The sequence below is a fragment of the Falco punctatus genome, assembly GCF_963210335.1.
Source record: "Falco punctatus genome assembly, chromosome: 4".
Lineage (NCBI taxonomy): Eukaryota > Metazoa > Chordata > Aves > Falconiformes > Falconidae > Falco > Falco punctatus.
In genome coordinates, this window is record NC_137583.1 from 22,832,653 (window position 1) to 22,849,983 (window position 17,331).

The 17,331-nt window shown below is 43.5% G+C and overlaps 1 protein-coding gene across 1 annotated transcript; it reads left to right on the forward strand.

Annotated features, from left to right (window-relative positions):
- The first annotated feature begins 559 nt into the window (after positions 1-559).
- Positions 560-15,695, forward strand: ARL8B (ARF like GTPase 8B). Its single transcript, XM_080384726.1, has 7 exons — positions 560-834; positions 10,114-10,194; positions 10,821-10,894; positions 11,323-11,416; positions 12,032-12,099; positions 12,323-12,393; positions 13,729-15,695. The coding sequence occupies exons 1-7, from the start codon at positions 712-714 to the stop codon at positions 13,776-13,778; spliced, it is 561 nt and encodes a 186-aa protein (XP_080240852.1). The 5' UTR covers positions 560-711; the 3' UTR covers positions 13,779-15,695.
- Positions 15,696-17,331: the final 1,636 nt, after the last annotated feature.

A 17,331-nucleotide genomic window follows, 5' to 3' on the forward strand; every position in this document is an offset into this window, starting at 1 on the left:
TGGGCTGAGAGTGCAGCGTGGCCGCCAGGACACCTGCACCAGCGAAAGCAGCGGCCTGTGGAGCTGGGGCGTCAAACACCGCCATGGCACTGCACCGGGGCCGCCCTCAGGAGCCAGAGTCCTGAGTGCAGCTGCCTGAGATGGCAGGTCTGAGGAGTGCGAGTGGCCCCTCACCCCGAGATGGCGGGACTGAGGAGTGCGAGTGGCCCCTCACCCCGAGATGGTGGGGTGCGAGCAGCCACCTCTGCGCTCCAAGATTCCGGAACTGAGGAGTGCGAGCGGTCCCCCCACCCCGGGATGGCGGGGCCGAGGGATGCGAGCGGTCCCGTCCCGCCGCGATGGCGCGGTGCGCACCGCCCGCCTCGCCCACTCCCTCCCAAGATGGCGGGCCGCCACCGCCACCGCCACCGCCGCGCCCCGCCGCGCCCCGCCCCGCGCGGCCCCGCCACCGCCCAGCCCTCCCGCCGCCGGTCCTCCCCGGGCGCATGGCGGGAGGCTACCGGCAGGGGTCGCTGCGGCGTCGTGCCGGGGGTCGCTGGTGGCGGCGCGGCCGCTCTTGCTGCGCCGTGCGGGCCATGCCGAAGAGTCATATGACCGCGGCGCGGGGGCGAGCCGGGCCGTGTGGGAGCGCGCGGGTGTCCGCCAGCCGCCGCCGCCGGAGCCAGTCGCCGGGCCCAGCCTGTCAGTGCCCCTGGGCCGCCCGCCGCCGCCATGCTGGCGCTGCTCTCCCGGTTGCTGGACTGGTTCCGCTCGCTCTTCTGGAAGGAGGAGATGGAGCTCACCCTGGTGGGGCTGCAGTACTCGGGCAAGACCACCTTCGTCAACGTCATCGCGGTGAGCGGGCCGCGCCGGGGGGGGTAGGCCGCGCCGGGGCCTGCCGGGGGGCGGCCGCGGCCTGTGCAGGCCCGGCGGCGGGGGGCCAGCGCTGGGGCAGCGGCCGGGCCGGGAGCGACCTGGTGTCTTGCTGGGCTCCCGGCGAAGCCTGCCTGGGGTCCCCCTCCCGCTCCCCGGTGCGCCGTCGGGTCTCGGACGGGTCGTGCGTTGAGCTGAAGCGCTGGGGTGAAGCTGTTCCGCTGGGCTGGGAAGCAGCTCGTCTGCCCTTGCTGGGCAGGCTGGCGGGAGAGGCGGCAGAGCCAGCCAGGGTGCCTGAGCCTCCATAAACCTTTGTGTGCTAATGGGAGTCGTGCAGACACCGATAGCCATATCGGAGCACAGCTCTACGGTGTGGTTGGAAGGCCTGTTGAAGTCAGCGTATTGGTATGGCTGGGCTTGCGTTAGTGTAATGTGAAGATGGATGGCATAACACGTCTTCAGTAACTTCCATTCGACCTTTTTTCCAGTGCTCAGTAAATGATCTGTTTCCCACTCACTGTTCCTCTCAGACTTATCCTGATCGCTGAAACTTGAATTAAATAATCTACTTTCTCTTAAGGTATGCGCTAAGAAGTACAACTTCCAAGCCTGACAGCAGCAGGCCGCTGAACTTATCTGCTGATCTGCCTGGAGCAGTTGAAGGAAGGGTGTGGGAATCCTCCTACATGAAGCTTTTCCACTGTTTAACAAGATAGAGTGGCTTGCCTAAGTGGCTTGTTCAGCTTCATCAGTGTCCTGTTCTGCGGATGCATGCGACCGAAAACATTCAAAGAATCAAGCTGGAATTTGGAAGGCCTTGTAGGGAGACCTGAGATGGGAAACCAGGGTATCTTTTGGTTTTGCAGGGAGCGTGACTGACTTGAGTCCAGTGCACCTAGAAGGGGAAAGCTGATGTGTTCAACCTTAGATTGCACATACCTTTAATTGTTGTTTTTCATTGGAGGCTGTTGTCTTAATATTACCGAGTATTTTTTTGAATGTATTTATTTGTCAGGTGAATGAATTACTGGATACAAAAAGGCCTTTCATTCTTTTGCAGTTAGGCATAATCCTTGTTACACTGACTAGCTGTCAAAATGTAACCAAGCTTTTGTGTAGTTGAGGATGTTAGCACTCTGTGGGCTTCATGATAATCATAGGAAATGGGTCAGCCCTTGTAAAAGGTAACTACCTCTGCTTAGTTATGTTATGTGAAAGTTGCTGGCCTAACCTGAGGATGCCAGAAGCCTTTTCCTTCACATACAGTAGTGGTTGCCACTATTTCTGGTCTTGCATTTCTGAAAATGGAACTCTGAAACTGTTGAACGACCTCAATCTGTGGTGGCTGAGCTGATGCCCATTGGTGTGTATTCATGCAACTTTGGGCACTGAGGTTACTCTGCAGGTTTTTTGTCTTCTGGAGTCCTAGATGGTGATGACACTTGACAAAGTACTGCTTTGCTGTTCTGCCTGTGTGATACCAGCAGCACATCTCCTTTGGGGAATGATCTGTGAAACCGTACTGCTGATATGTGGAGTAGTACAGAATCGTAGTAGTTGCACATCAGTTTAGTCTGTCTCAGGTTTTTCAAATGGTGAAAGTACTCTTCAGTAAAGCTGACATCTGTATCCAGCTTGCTTTGCAAGGGATTGAATCTTGCAAGGTTTCAACCGCGTGTTAAGATCACACCCAGACATTTATCTGAGTAAGTGTCATTCAAATAGCCTTGCAAAACTGAGTGAAATGAGGAAGTTGTTATGCATAATGACACAGCCTAGTTAGCTGGTTTAGGTTTGGAAGTAGCAAGCCAAATTTATGAAGTTTTTAATTAGGAAATGTAGTGACTTTTTACAGAAAACAGTGTGAGGGGACTTGCTCAGCTCTTTATTATTGGTGTTAATAAAATAATAGTGTGAGTTTCAGTTACCAGTGCAATAGTGCTTCCCACAGAAGTAGTGCTATCCATGGCATGAAGAGCCATGTTAGTTGCTTCCTTGACTGACTTTAATTCAGAGCCTGCATTTGGAAATGAGTGCTGGAAAAGAATAACCACTCTCTGCAGGCCAGTTAATGGTTTGGATAGATGTGGCTGTGAAGCATTTGGATTCCTTAAAACTAAAATGAAAGGAATGACACAGCAAGATGCTTGTCCTTTAGAGTAGCTCTAAAAGCTGGGTTGCATACCAGGAACTTGGTATGGCTTATAAGGCTGCATTCTGTCTTACGAAGGGCTGTTACCAGTCTCTTGATAACAGTGAGTTTAATCTAATATAAATCTCTAATGTAATCTATGCCAATCAATCAGGCATATGTAACTAGACTAAAAACTCAAGCCAATTACACAGGAGGCTTGATACAATGCCTGACTGCCACTGAAGTGGAAAGGCCATGAAAAGCAGACAGTCCAGTTCTAGAATAATCTTTTTCTAGGTTGGTAGATGGTTTGGACCATATTTATTCCTCCAGTGTGTAAACAAGCACTTTGTTTGTAATCAGACCAAACTTAGTTTGACTAGAAGGTTTAAAAACCAGCCTTAGCAGTGAAATCTAGTTATAGCTAGGTACAACTAATGCAGCTTCTGCTTTGCTAAGGCTCTGTGTTAGTCACTGTCTCTAATTAGGTATTAAGCCTAAGTTTTCCGTGTGCATGAGTAAACTTGCTCACAAGGGAGGATGTCATTTCTTCCTGGTCCTGATTTCCATAATGTAGATGGCCTATGGCTCATATTCAGAGAAATTGCATGTCATCCCAGTATTGCATCTTGAATTGTTAGCCTCTTATCTGAGGGCTTGCAATGCCCATTATTTACTGGAGTCTGCATTATCTTCTGTTGTTTGCATCTCTGCAGCTAGTGTCTGTTAACAGACTTTCATCAGACTTGCTGTCAAAGCTGGGAGTCCCAGCCGTGCTGGTGTGGGGAGGTACACAAGAAGCAACCAAGCTCCACAGCCATGTGATGCAACTGAAACATGACTCAAGTAAACTGACTCTGCTTCCAGGCTGCAGGCAGTGCATGCTGGTGAATAATGGGACACTTGTTCGGTTTCAAAAAAGTACTTTATGGAAGAGTGGTGTTTGCTGTTGTGAAGTCTTGCTTGAAGCCTGATAGGATCCTTGATGCAGGTGTTTGGCACTGGGATATTGAAGCTTGATAGTCTGATCCACAGTGGACAGGAGAGGAGAACTGCAGGGCTGGGAGGGAGTCAGACTTTCCTGATACAACTGTCAGGTTTAAGAGCTAAACTCAACCTGTTCTGTTTGTGGTGATAGGATAAATAAGATCTCTTTAGTATTTGTGTCAACACCTGAATTAGCGTGGTGTGTTTTTTAAAACTTTGCAGCATCTGACAAGCCTTTGAATGAGGTCTCTAGAGAGAGGTGATTTTTGAAGTGCCTCTCAAAAAAAGATCCCTTTGGCTAGGTGGGAGTTGTGACTTCCTTCTGTCCTCATGACTGTTAGAAGTAACTTTGACTTAACGAAGCCACACTGGAGAAGTGCGGAAGATTGCTCTAAAGAGCTTTGCTGCTGCTTTAGTGCCTTCTGAAGCACCCAAGTAGGTCATAAATAGTGTGTGTTGTCACTTCATACACACAGTAGTTAAGTGAGAAGGTTGATATGTTTTCAAGTGAGGTGTTTCTTAATCTCAGAAGTCTCTTGAAATGGATTGCCTCACTTCATTAGGTAATAAGGCTAGTATGAGGTGACTCATACTCCACTTAATACCCTTTGAGGTTCTGCTTGCTGTACCCCAGATGGTCTGAAGCAGGTGACTGAAATGGGAATCCACTTCTTCCATTGTGATCTTAAGTTCCTGTATAGTGCTCTTTAAGAAATGGAAGAGCTTTAAGCAGTAACACCTGGAGAAAGAAGCTTTCATGATTATCAGAGGCATGAAGTGTCCTAAGCTCTTATGTGACTGACTTCTAGATAGAAATATGCCTCTTTAGATCTTGTTTCACTGCTGTGTGGTTGCTACATGATAAGCAGACCACGTCTTTTTATATATTCCATTGAAATTGGGGTTGGGGAAGAAAAAATGTGTTTTCTTAACAGATACTGCTGTTTTGCTTTCTGCAGCAATCACTTGTAGAAGTGCTGTTGTAAAACCTTTTAAGGGACAGTTACGTCATGAGGTTTGAAGCTTCTAAACTAGAGTTCAAGTTTCTGAATGTGACCCCAAGTAGCTGAAACACTGAAGTATTTCAAGAAGGAAGCTCGACTACAGTAGAGAGTTGATTTGTCCATGTGATGCACTTCTTGGTTAAAGTGATGTATGTTGCAGAGGAGGTTTAGTGTAGGGGTAGCTTTATATAATGCTAAAATGAGTCTGCTTTTCTGCTTTTTATTTTTTTAAGAAGAGATTTCTGAGAGATTAGGCTTTTTTTTTTAGTGTAAAAAGAAAGAAATTTAGGGATGAATAGTGGGGCTGAAGGTAGTATGCTGGTTCAGGTGGATTGGAAGCGTCCTGGCTGGGAACCATACTCCAGTGATGTTGTCTCCTAGTTGGCTAAACTTGTGTGTGAGCTCTTCTAGATGGATGAAAAGTATTCTGAGTAAAGATACAATCTTTGTCAGAGCTTATATGAAGAAGTTTGTCCTGTAACAGTAATGACTCATGTTAGCTTTATGAGATGCAAGCTAAGGCTGCCCTGACCTTCCCTGTTGATGCAAAGAATCAACTTGTGCAGGCTGTGGAATCAAAATCTGGTGGTTGTGGCTTGGTGGTTGAGGGCCATGCGGATGGACCCCTATTGTAGGCAGCGTGCTTTCCAGCAGTAGAGAGCTACCACTCTGGCTTGAAAGAAAGACAAGGGAACAGCAGTTCTACTGCTGCAGTTGGAGTTCTGCCATTAATGATTCCTTTAATGTATTAAAATGAATTTTTAAGGAAGATACAGGAAGCAGGAATTCCAGTCTTAAACTCTACTTGATCAAGCTGCTTAGGGCTTGGTGCTGACAGTCTCGTAAGCCTAACTCCCTGGAAGCTGGTAGTCTTCTGGCCATAGCATGTTGACTATGAAGAAGCAGATGAGGTAGCCAGAATGTGGCATGGTCTGTTTTGGGTTTTTTTGACTTAAGACAACTGAAAATGGTAGGTTTAGTAAGCGGCTTGTTGTAATATTAACTAAGTATTAAAAAAGACTAAACTTGCATCCTTCGTACACTTCTGGAAACTTAGGTGATAAGTTAAATGCTTGTCTGAAGCCGCCTGATCCTGCCCTCCGGGAAAGGAGCTCTGTTCCTGTTAAGTAGCACGCTGCTGGCTCATCACTGAGGCAAGAGTTCTGTGGGTGCTGGTTGGCAAAGCTGCCCTGGCCTGTGGGTGAGCTGTGGGTGAGGGCGCAGACCCAGAGAGGCAGTCTGCCAGGGTTACAGGTGAGAAGCAGTGCTTGTGAATGTAGCATGTATGGTGGTGTTTCAGAGCACGCACCACAGCTAGTGCTAGTTGGTGTGTAACAGGTGGGCTAGGCTTGGACCGAGTAGTGAGATGGGGAGTGGACTTGATAAACACTGCAGTCTGTGCAGGAGTTAGTGCTAATACTGGATACAAGGTGAGCTGAACCCAAACTAATTGGTGCAGGTAGGTGTTGGCCCTGTGCTGGAATACAGTGTAGGGACTTAGTCTGGAAGCAGTTTTGCTCCTCTGAATAATCCTTATCTGACATAAGTACTCAGGCAGGTAAATGGGTTCATGTTGCACTAAAATCACATGTTTGGGTTCTCCAGGAGCTTGGAGTGTTGAAAAGGGAGCATCTCTTAAAGAGGAGGCTTAAAGAGTAGTCCTGCCTGTTCTTTCTGCATGTGGTCTCTGAAATTTGGTCTGTTCAGTCTCCCTCTTTATCTTTCGCATAGGGGCTAGAGTTCACTTTGTTTTCTGACCTTCACTGAACAGTTTGTATTAATGCTGTGCAGTCTTTATGACCTCAGAGCTAATGGCTTAATTCATAATAACTTCTAGTACACAAGGCTGATCTTCCAGGAGTCCTGGGTGAAGTGCAGTGTCTGCCTATTGGAATATTTGCAAGTGCTGAAAACGGATGCTATTGCTAGATTTGTAAGCAGCTACTCTTGCTGTCCTTGGTGAGTGAGCAATGCTACTGTGTATGACAACAGCCAAGCACTTTCAGATTGGGAATTGAAAATATTTCTGTGCTTATCAAACTTGTTTTAAAGCTGATGCCTATTTTAGAAGGAGAAAACATTGTATTGTGAACACACAGTGATAAGGCTGAGTAATCTGCTCTAGGGGGTACAGAGGGAAGTCTGATTCAAACAGAACTGCTTACTAATAAAAGCATATTCCTGTTCTACTGTATGAGTAGCTTTTGCATACGAATACTCTAAGATGCAGCTGACTTCCTGGCTTTTTTTCCTCTGTAAAGGTAGTAAACAAAAGCCCTCTAAATATTGGGTTTAGAGACTTATTTTCTGGGCCAAGACAGTTGGATACAATAGCAAAACGTATCAAAGGAGATCACTGCCCACTAGCAAAATTCATTACAATGATTTTAACCATTTTTGGACCTGTCTTAAAAGGTAAAGTGACTGCCAACGGCTTTCTTTAGGTACGCTAACTGTGAATGAAGGAATACCTAATCATCAGAGTAAGATCTTTCAAATGAAGATCCGAGTTGCACAAAATCTGTAGTCAGGTGTGCCTCTCAAAGCTATAAAGTGCCTGCCTTGCCTCAGAATCTACAGCCTCCAAAATTCCTATGGAGAGGAAGGGTGTGCTTGTGTTTTGGAGGCAGCTCGGTTAAGGCATCTGCTCCCCTTTCCCTGCATTTCTGACAGTTCAGAAAGTATGTCAGATAGCAACTTGTTTGTCTCGCCAACGAAGCAGAGTACAGAAAGCTGAAACTCAAGTTGTAAACTTGAGCACTCTGTAGTGTAGGTTTTAAGCAAGTCAGAACAAGTTTTTATGCTACCTGGATGTGTAGCATGGGTAGAGTGCATATAAGGTACAGCAGCTTTTCTGAAGATTCTGTAAAAGTTTTTGTGGCGGGTTACAGTTATTTCTTAAACACTACATTAAATGTGACAAATGAGGTGCTGCTGTGAACTGAAAGAATCTATATCCTAAAAGAGCTATGGGAGCATGAACTATTGATAGGAACAGCTCTCCAGCGAAGAATCTGGAAGTATCTGAGTGGGAATAGCTGACGGCATATTGGGTAATATGAAGCAGCACAAAGTGATGGAGGTTCAGGGAGTGCTTGGGAGATGTTTGGTTAGAAGATGTGGGTGTAGGGTGTGACTGCAGAGGCAGGAATGCAGTGGTGCTTGAGCAACCAAAGCAAGCTGACCCTTCAAAGGCAAGATTGGCAGTGCACACTTTATGAACTAAACTGTATCAGCCACGGAAAGCACGGTTAACCATCTGCTGCTGAGCTACATATAATCAAACTGGCTGAAGGGGACAGCTCATACATTGGGCTTTCAGGGCAGGAACGGGAAGCGAAGGACTGGCGTTCAGGTTGTGTGCCTACCTTGCTAAGTTAGCAGAAAGGTTAAGAGTAGTTTCAGTCTCATCCAGCACTATTTCAGATACACTGTCTTCTGTGTAGCTTAAACAGGTGAAACTTTTTTTCAAATGAGAATGTGGAACAGCTGCCTAATGAGCATGTCCATTTTTCAGGTCATCAATGTTTTTGCTTTTGCATTCCTTGGTTTCAAGGACTTAGTTTTGTTTTTTTTTTCACTCCTTTTAAAAAGCTGTTAGTCTGTGTAGCCATACATTTGGAAGGTGGATCTTCAATGTGAAAAGTCGCCACCTGTTCAGGGGACGGCTGGCTTCAAATCTAAGCTCTGGATGTATTTCTGTTTTGGAGGTCACCAGCAAGCTCAATGTGCCGTTTAACTAAGGACTTGGCCAGTTAAAGCCCAAATGAGACTGCTATAATCTGTATATTTTCACTTCCAATGTTTATCAACATCATACTGGAGTCTGTACTGTGTGAAGCTTGCAGCTTTGGTTTGTTAGTGGAAGATCACATGTTTTTTGGGGGTGTGAGGTTGAGGGAACAAGCTGAAGGAAAGCATGGGCTTTTGAGCACAGAAGTGAATGGCGAAGCATTGGCTGATGGTCTTCTGGTTGCAACCTCTGAACAGCATGTACTCAAAGCATACAAAGCGTGCAAAACTAAGATGATGTAGTTACTACTTCCAGCTTGTGAGCAGTTGGGCCCTAACTCTTTGGTGATGCTGTGTGTGCTTCGTAGATCCTAAAGCACTTTAACTAGGGCTGAGTTCTCTGTGCAACATCAGGGAGAGAAGCAGACTTTCTGTTGCTGTGACATCAGACCCTAATTTACTGAATGCATTTGAGTCGACCTTTTTTTCCAAATCTGCCTGACTGTCTTGGTTCTGTTACACATAATGGATGTAGTGAGATTACATAACGACCACTATTTGGTGAAGGAGATTCACCTTCTGCCAAACAGCTAAGGGAGCATAGGAGAGATCTGTACTAGTGTTGGTAACACTTGTTTTGGCTCCTGGGTTAGCTACAGGAGATAGCTGTGAACTTGGCTTTCAAGCTGTTACAGATAAAAGTGTAACAGACAGTAAACCAGCTGCTACTAGAGAACCTCTCTAATGCAACACTAATTTGCAGAGGTTATGTTAGAGCTTAAAGTGACACTGAACCTCTGGTGAAAACGGGCTGGGCTGGAATACTCCAGTTGCATTTCGATTGCCTCTTCCACTGCTGAACAAGCTGGGCACTGTCTAGCCTAGCAGGAAGCAGACCTGTCAGGCCCTTCCACTTTCAAGCCTTTTAAAACTCCTCAGGAAGTTAGCCCATACCTGTGGGTTGGAAGCTTACTCCACAAGGGTGATTTATTGCTGTAAATGTTGTCCATAGAGTAGCTTGCATCAGAGGAAAATCTTCTGGATATTTCTAGCTTCCAGGTAACTAGGAGATCCTGACTTACAAAACTTGGTTCCAGCAGAAGCAGGGGAATGGCTCTTTCCCTATACTTGCCCTGGCTGTCCATCTGTTAAGCTATGCAAAGCACTTCTCCCCAAGTAAATTTACTCCCCTGACTGCCTCAAGGCTTGAAAAATTAAGTGCATGTAGGAAATGACTTGACTGACTTCACAGAAGCTTCAATTGACATGAATATAATATCTATGACTTCTTGGTTGTAAAGCATTCAGTTGGAAGGCAAATTGTTAGAAAAAGCTTATGAAATTTTACTATGTAAGCTAGCTGCATCAGATAAGCACTAAATTTAACTTTCTTTTTTTTTCCAGTCGGGTCAATTCAGTGAAGATATGATTCCTACTGTGGGCTTCAACATGAGGAAAGTTACGAAGGGTAATGTTACAATAAAGGTATGTTACCATTGTTGACTGTCTCTTTTTAAACCCAAGCAACGTTGTTTTCAGCTTCTGGTTTAAAATTTGTTTGCTCTGTTTTGCTTCCACCATTGAGACAAATATAGGAAACTGGAGAGACTCGGCTAAATCTGTCAAACAGCTTAAGAATATACTTGTGTTTATTTATGGAGTTTCTTAAATGAGTATCTGTGTGTGTGACTTCCAAGTTCATGGACTAGTTTAAGCAATGTTGTGATAATGCTGTCTGGCTTTAATCTGAATTAATTTTCACATGTTTAGGACCCAGAAATCCTCCTCTTCTGCTTATCGGTATTGCTTAAGGGAAGGCTTACATCAAAAGCAAGGCTTTAAATTAGTATATTTTATTGTATACCACAGTGTGTAAACTTAGTACACCGATGTGTTCTTGCATCTGGTGTAAGATATTCTAGTTTGTATCTTATGTTATTGGGCCTGCAAGCTTTGAGCAGCTGTACAAGGGATTATTTCTGCTCTAATATGAGAGATCCTGCAGATGGGCTAAGGAGAAAGGAAAAACTGTTTTGATTTCTTGTCTCATCTGTGTGTGACATGTTTAAACATAGTGCATGGCTAAATTGTCTTTTTCCCCTTGCCTTAAGATTTGGGATATAGGAGGGCAACCACGATTCCGAAGCATGTGGGAACGATATTGCAGAGGAGTTAATGCTATTGTGTAAGTGTGGCCTTCCTTCAGCTAGTGCTTAACTTCAGGTTTGCTTTTCTTCTTCTGTGTATAGCCTTTCTAACAGTGCATGCTTGACTTGGTAGTACTTGTTTTAATTTTGAAAGTACTGCAACCATATTGACCTTTTTTACCTGTAAGTTCAGGGCTCAAGATGGGTTATTTTCTTACCTGTGTCTGATCTGGAGTACTAACTACTTCCTGTCTGAACTGGATGGCACTGCTGTCTAACTGAAAGAATCTTCTATCTACTCTGATCTTAGAGATTTATTTTTTTAAAAGAACCAAATTCTTTGCTTGGAAGACGTAGCTTTGTTTAAAGCCTTGTTGAATGTGCTCAAAACTGACAGTGTAAAGGAAAGACTGCTGTTTCTGAAGTAGTTAAGTCTCACTGACTTAACCTTAAATTCTCTTTAAAGCTACATGGTAGATGCTGCAGATCGTGAAAAAATAGAAGCCTCTCGAAATGAGCTGCACAATCTTCTAGACAAGCCACAGTTACAAGGAATCCCTGTAAGTAATATTGCCTTATACAGTATTAAACTTGCTTGAGGAATGTGCGTAACTTTAGCAGCTCTGAAGTCTGGCTTGAACTCTTAAGTCAAGTGTAAGGCCTAACCCTCCTGCTTAGTACAAGCATGAACAGTAGTGCCTTAAATCGAATTGATGACCTCAGTCAATCCTTCAGGTGTTTTTGTTGCGGGGGGGGGGGGGGGGAGGACCAGTAGTTTAAGAGTATTCCACAGTATGAATTTGTGTTCTCTTTGAGGGTCTGCTATAGCACAGGTTAACCAGAGTGTAGTACAGAAGTATAGAGCAACTTTGGGGAATCTCAGCTGAAAGTCAACAGGGATTTTCCTCAGTTTTATCAGCTGATGCATTCTCATACTTGCTTTTTGCACATAGCAGTTCTTGTGTCCCCTCTTCCCCTGTGATTAGGTCAATCTTCCTTCTTGATCTGTCACATTGAGTTAGACTTAATAGCCTACTGCAGACTGCTTGTCAGACTCCCCTGAAGTTTGTTGCTTGTGTTGGGTGGGTTTTTTGGGTGGGGTGTGTTGTTTTGTTGTTTTTTGTTTTTTTTTTTAAAGCAAAGCTGCAACTGTTTCCTTCTACTCTGGATTTCAGGTTTTAGTACTTGGAAATAAGAGAGACCTTCCTAATGCGTTGGATGAGAAACAGCTAATTGAAAAGATGTAAGTCTAACATGTCCTAAGAAAGGCTACTTTAACTCTATAAATTAATTCCTGTACATAGGGTTGTTAGATTAAGAAGCTTCATCTATAAGTACAATACTCAGCAACAGGAGGTAGCTGAAACAAAGTTATGTGGAGAAGATGAAGGGGAACAGTTTAGATTGTCAGTATAAGACTCCATGTTACAAGTGAAGTGTATGTTGAAATGTTCTCTCTTTCGTAGGAACCTTGCTGCTATTCAGGACAGAGAAATCTGCTGCTACTCAATTTCTTGCAAAGAGAAAGATAATATAGGTAACTATTAATCTAAAATGCTAAGCATTATGAGGAGCTGCCAGAGGATGGATTGGGGGATTGTGACTTCTTAAACATAAATTTCCTGGCTTCAGGAAACTGGTAACAAATCAAAGGACAATGTGTAAGTGCAATGGTTAAATTCTGTGTAACTCCTTATAGCAGTGAGGGCTGGTATTAAAGTGGTAGGGGGTGTAGTTGGCAAAACATATGTCAGTCTCCTGCAGAATCTGCTGCCTGCCTTGAGTTAGTTTGCAGCAAATAACTGACTGGTCTCACTCTTAGCTTGGCCTAAATGGTTTTATACTTCTGTCAGGTACTCTCAACTCTGCCTTGCTGCATGAGGTTAGCAAGTAGTTGCCGCAAGTTGTTTCTCAACAGTTACTCCCTTGAAATAATCCTCTTCCCTTGCTGTTTTATCAAAGTTGGTTCATGTTGTGGCCTGTGCTAGTCACTACTCCATGCAGCCAAACAGTAAATTTTTCTGGTGCTGACATCAATTGCTTTGGGATTTCTGGAGTTCAAAGGGAGAAACCATGGCACTGTGTAATAGCAAGTACTACTTGACAATAGTATTGCAAGTGAATGGAGTCATCTCAACTGAATGAAAACACAGTACTTCACACACTTACCATCCTTCTCCTGGTGCCTTCTTGTGGCTGCCATGAGATTAACACTAGTTCATTGGGAGGCTAACATGAGTTTACTAATGAGGGAAACTTCAGGCTGGTAATAACGGGAACAAGCTATAGACGACACCAGAACTGCTTTATATTAAGGACTTTGCTTCTTTCCAGGAGAAATTAACAGCCTGTGGAACTCTTCTGGCTGCTTACCCAAGAAGCCCCTATCACCTTGCCATCAGTTAGATTCAAACATGGTAGATGGGAGAAGCAGATACTCCCTTCTATGATATTTTCTGCACAAGGCTTACAGCACAGCTAAGCATCGCTGATGGGTATAATGCCAGTGCATTTCCCTTCCTTAGGAGACCCCATTTCAGGCATGGGGGGTGCTTGATGCTTTGTATTGTAGGTGTAAACTAACTTTGTTCTCATCAGTTGAGAAGTGGCAGACTGGCTAAATAGAGCAATGTTGATCTAAAAAAAGGATGCTAGGTAGTTACAGGACCAAAGCACAGACAGCAAGCATTCAGGAAAAAAAATAATAAAATCATTCTGTTGATCTGTCGTGGACCATCCTTTAGAGAATGGCTGGATATTCCTTTGTATGGCATTGTCATGTATTTGAGGACACTGGCATACCAAAGCGATGCCAATTATACAAATACAAATAGACACTTGAATATGGAACTTCTCTTCTCTCTCTCTTTAGATATCACGCTTCAGTGGCTTATTCAGCATTCAAAATCTAGAAGGAGCTGAAGTCTTCTTGGAATCTCCAGTACCAGTTGGCCATAATCTCAATTGTCCACTTCCCTCCATAATGAGATATTACCCAAAAATCCTGTATCAAGAATCTGCCTTTTCACGGTTCATTTCTCATGTGCACTGCTGAAGACTTGTATTCTTATTCTGTCACAAAACAACTAGAGTTGTCATGATAAAGTCAGCACAAATATTTATTTTACAACCATCTATGGTGGGAGGGTTGTGGGGGGGCTTTTTAACAAAAAAAATAATCTCTCTACCATGTTAACTATGATGGTACACTCTGTTCTGGTTTTTCAGGGCCAGGTTTTTATATGATTTTCAGCAAGTGTTTTATTTCTAGTGTTTAGTGGCTTGAAGATGCTGATGCTTGACAGCATTAAGATTCTGTAAGGTGCCACATACAGTAGTTAGAAAACATTTAAGCGTGAGTTGTGGGATACTGATTTATCTCACAAATGCATGTGATGTGTGTATGTAAGCAGAGAAATGGAAACTGTGGAGGGGAGCACAAGGCATAGATCAGCATCACTAATCTACAGCTGAGATTTTATCCTGTCACTTGAAAAAGAAAACTCCAGTGGTGAATTAGGAAAGAGTCAACTCTTTAAAATCATTTTGTTGCTTCCGTTTAACATTTGTGTGGGGGATGGGAATGGACTGTTCTGTCAAGCTTTCAAAAATTGGAGTATTCCAGCATGAAAACAAATTGCTAGGAACATCAGACTTTGTTCAAATACATTTTTCTATCTACAGATCCTAGTGGTCTCTATCTGAAACCAGAACATGCATTCTGAGCAGCTGCATGACACTTAAATTACTGATGTTTTTGTATAGAGTCAGCTGTTGACCATTAGCACAATATCTATGTAATTGTCTAGTGTCTCTCCTGCTCATGAAATGGCTGGGCACAGTTTCAGCTGGTGCTACGGAATACCCAGGCTATTGTGACAACTCTAGACCTGCCTGCTTTCTTGATGTAACCATGTGCAAAGTCTGTAAGTTGCAAGATGAAATGTTCTACTGTGTCAAAGCACAAGAGAGCCAATGAATTGATCCTGTTTCTTGACTAGCTCCTGCAGTATAGGGAAGTATGTATAAACTAAAGATTGTAATGTTTTTGTAGCTTTACTTTCTCAATGACTTCAGTATATTTAAAGGGACAGACTTGTTAAGACTGGTTTGTTCATACAGTAATGTCAGTGTAGCTTTCTAGTGTATGCAAATACATGGTACACCTGCTTGTGTTGCCTCACACTGTGTGTGATTCTTCACCTAAATGTAGAGTTTGCATTACGTCGGAGTCTTTGGTTGGAAACACTGTTTAGTCCATATCAGTTATGACAAGCCAGTTTTAATTTAGACTGCCATGGCCTTACTGGTTTGTACCAACTATCGCACTGTTGCACAGACACTACGTGCTGCCTGCATTCAGTCTGAACTTGCATTTTAACTTTTTGTCCCCTTTCAGTTCTCTGAAGCATGATTTCAATTAATTCATACTCTGGTGCTGTAGAGGAGAAGGGTATATTAACCTTGCTGCTGTAGTCCCTAGTTCACCAGGAACTGCTACAGTTACTTTTATTTAGCAAACTTGCTTGTGCCTAAAATAAGGAAACTAAACTAGAATGTGTGAATCTTTGTGGGGGACCAGGTCACTGTTTAGTTAACTGGCCTATAGCTAAACTTGATGTGTTTGGTGTTTATATACTTCACTGCTTTCAGCTTTTATGGCATCCAAACACTACCAATTGTTAACCTGTGCATTACTCTCTGCATGTGAACAACTTATACAATTACTGAACTTTGTAAATACGTGAATTTTTTAATTTAGGTGGATGCATATGTTGGTTTACTGCTCTTCAGCTTTATTCAATAAACTTATGTTTTGAGGGTTGTATTGACACTTAACTGACTGACTTGAGTTGATGTGGCTTAACCCATGGCAATACATTATGGGCTGTCTGTCTCCATTCCCACAGGATTACACTGGGGGAAGAAGGCTTGGTAAATATCTGAGTTTATGTTCAGTGGTTCAACTATTCAAGTGAAATGCTTATAAACTACCTTTCAGGCTTGGGGATTTCTTGGCTTATATGAGCAAGCTGCGCTAGTTGGTCTCAGCAGATCTCAGTGCTTTATTATGTTTATGAAAAGCACTAATTAGTCAGCTGGAGGGTCTTAAGTAGGAGCAGCCTTCTGGAGTTCTGTCTTCAGGAGAAAAATGCATGTGTCTACAAGCTTGTTTCTTGTTGTCAAGCCTAGAGCTTTTCTAGCACAAGTGTCAGATCTATCAGTGCCTGATCGTTCACTACCAATTAAAGCATAAAAATTCTTATCTCATTGGAAAGTGGGACTTTTGTTGACTGAGGTCTTGACCAAAATCTTTGCTGTGATTTTAATCTGAAGTTACAGTGACTATTCTTTTAAGTGCTTTGTTGCATTAATTTCTCATAGATCACTGATTTACTTACAGGACTGTATGTCAACATCTTCCAAGTAATGGTAACAAATTGGATGTTTCTTTCAAGCTTTCAAACTTACTGAGCTGTAACAGGTTAGTTTTTAGGCCTGAGTACTGGTCACTTAGCATCCTTCATGTGTAATTCGGCTGGTGAAATGGACTAATGAACTCTTTGAGTAAAAGATCATGCGTGTAGTTCTTCAGTTGATGGGAGTTTCTTGCATGCAAAACAAGCTACCTGGAGTTAATACTCAAAGCAAAATGCCTCTAGACACAAAATCTGAAAATGGTGTTACTGCTGTAAGATTTGTCACCCTGGCTGGTCTGATACCAGTACTGATAGCTTAAATCAGCTGTGGTATGCACTTGGCCAACAGCTGTTTGCTTGTGGTATTTCAGTAATAGTTTCTATTTCTAAATGTAAATAGCAAGGAGAGCTATGCTGGCCACTTAGGATGTGCGTACTCTGAAAAGTACACTTGTGTTACTTCACAAAATGACTCCACCTAGGTTTTCACAGCTATTCTTGTACTGTTCTTCCAGATGCCCTTGGTTATTCACGTGGCAGAAACGTAGACCTTGGAGTGACTATTTGAGTCCAGGGCAGAGGATGACACTTCTTCTGTTTCAGGGCTTGATTAACTTGCCAACTACCTTCATTTTGAAACCAAAGGGAAGCACAGTAAGTCTTTTCAGAGAAGTGAGGCTGTCTTCAACACTTTCAGCCTTGGACTGAAAAAGCTACTTGCTCATCTGGCATAGTTCCGTCCAAGGTTAAGTCTTTTCTGTTCTGATAAAGGTGTGGAGTCTAAGATAGGCATTAGCAGTATTGTCTGCTGAACTTGGATGCTATAGCTGTGTTCTGCTTCTAGAAATCTGTAGAGCCAATCTATTCTCTCAATGATTACTTGTCTTGGGTTCTGTAGTGAGCTTGGACAGTAAAAAGAAACTGATTGAATTTCCCATTCTCTTAAAAGTTGCTTTTGAGGATGCACTTTAGTAGCATAGATTATTGTACTTAACATCAATAGCCATAGTCCTGAAACTCTTCTGATGTATTTGCAGGAGGCATTGACTGGTTTT

Coding starts and splice junctions, on each gene's coding strand:
- ARL8B (XM_080384726.1), top strand. CDS start 712: ATGCTGGCGCTGCTCTCCCGGTTGCTGGACTGGTTCCGCTCGCTCTTC. Junction 835..10,113: donor CCTTCGTCAACGTCATCGCG/GTGAGCGGGCCG, acceptor TTTTTTTTCCAG/TCGGGTCAATTCAGTGAAGA. Junction 10,195..10,820: donor AGGGTAATGTTACAATAAAG/GTATGTTACCAT, acceptor CCTTGCCTTAAG/ATTTGGGATATAGGAGGGCA.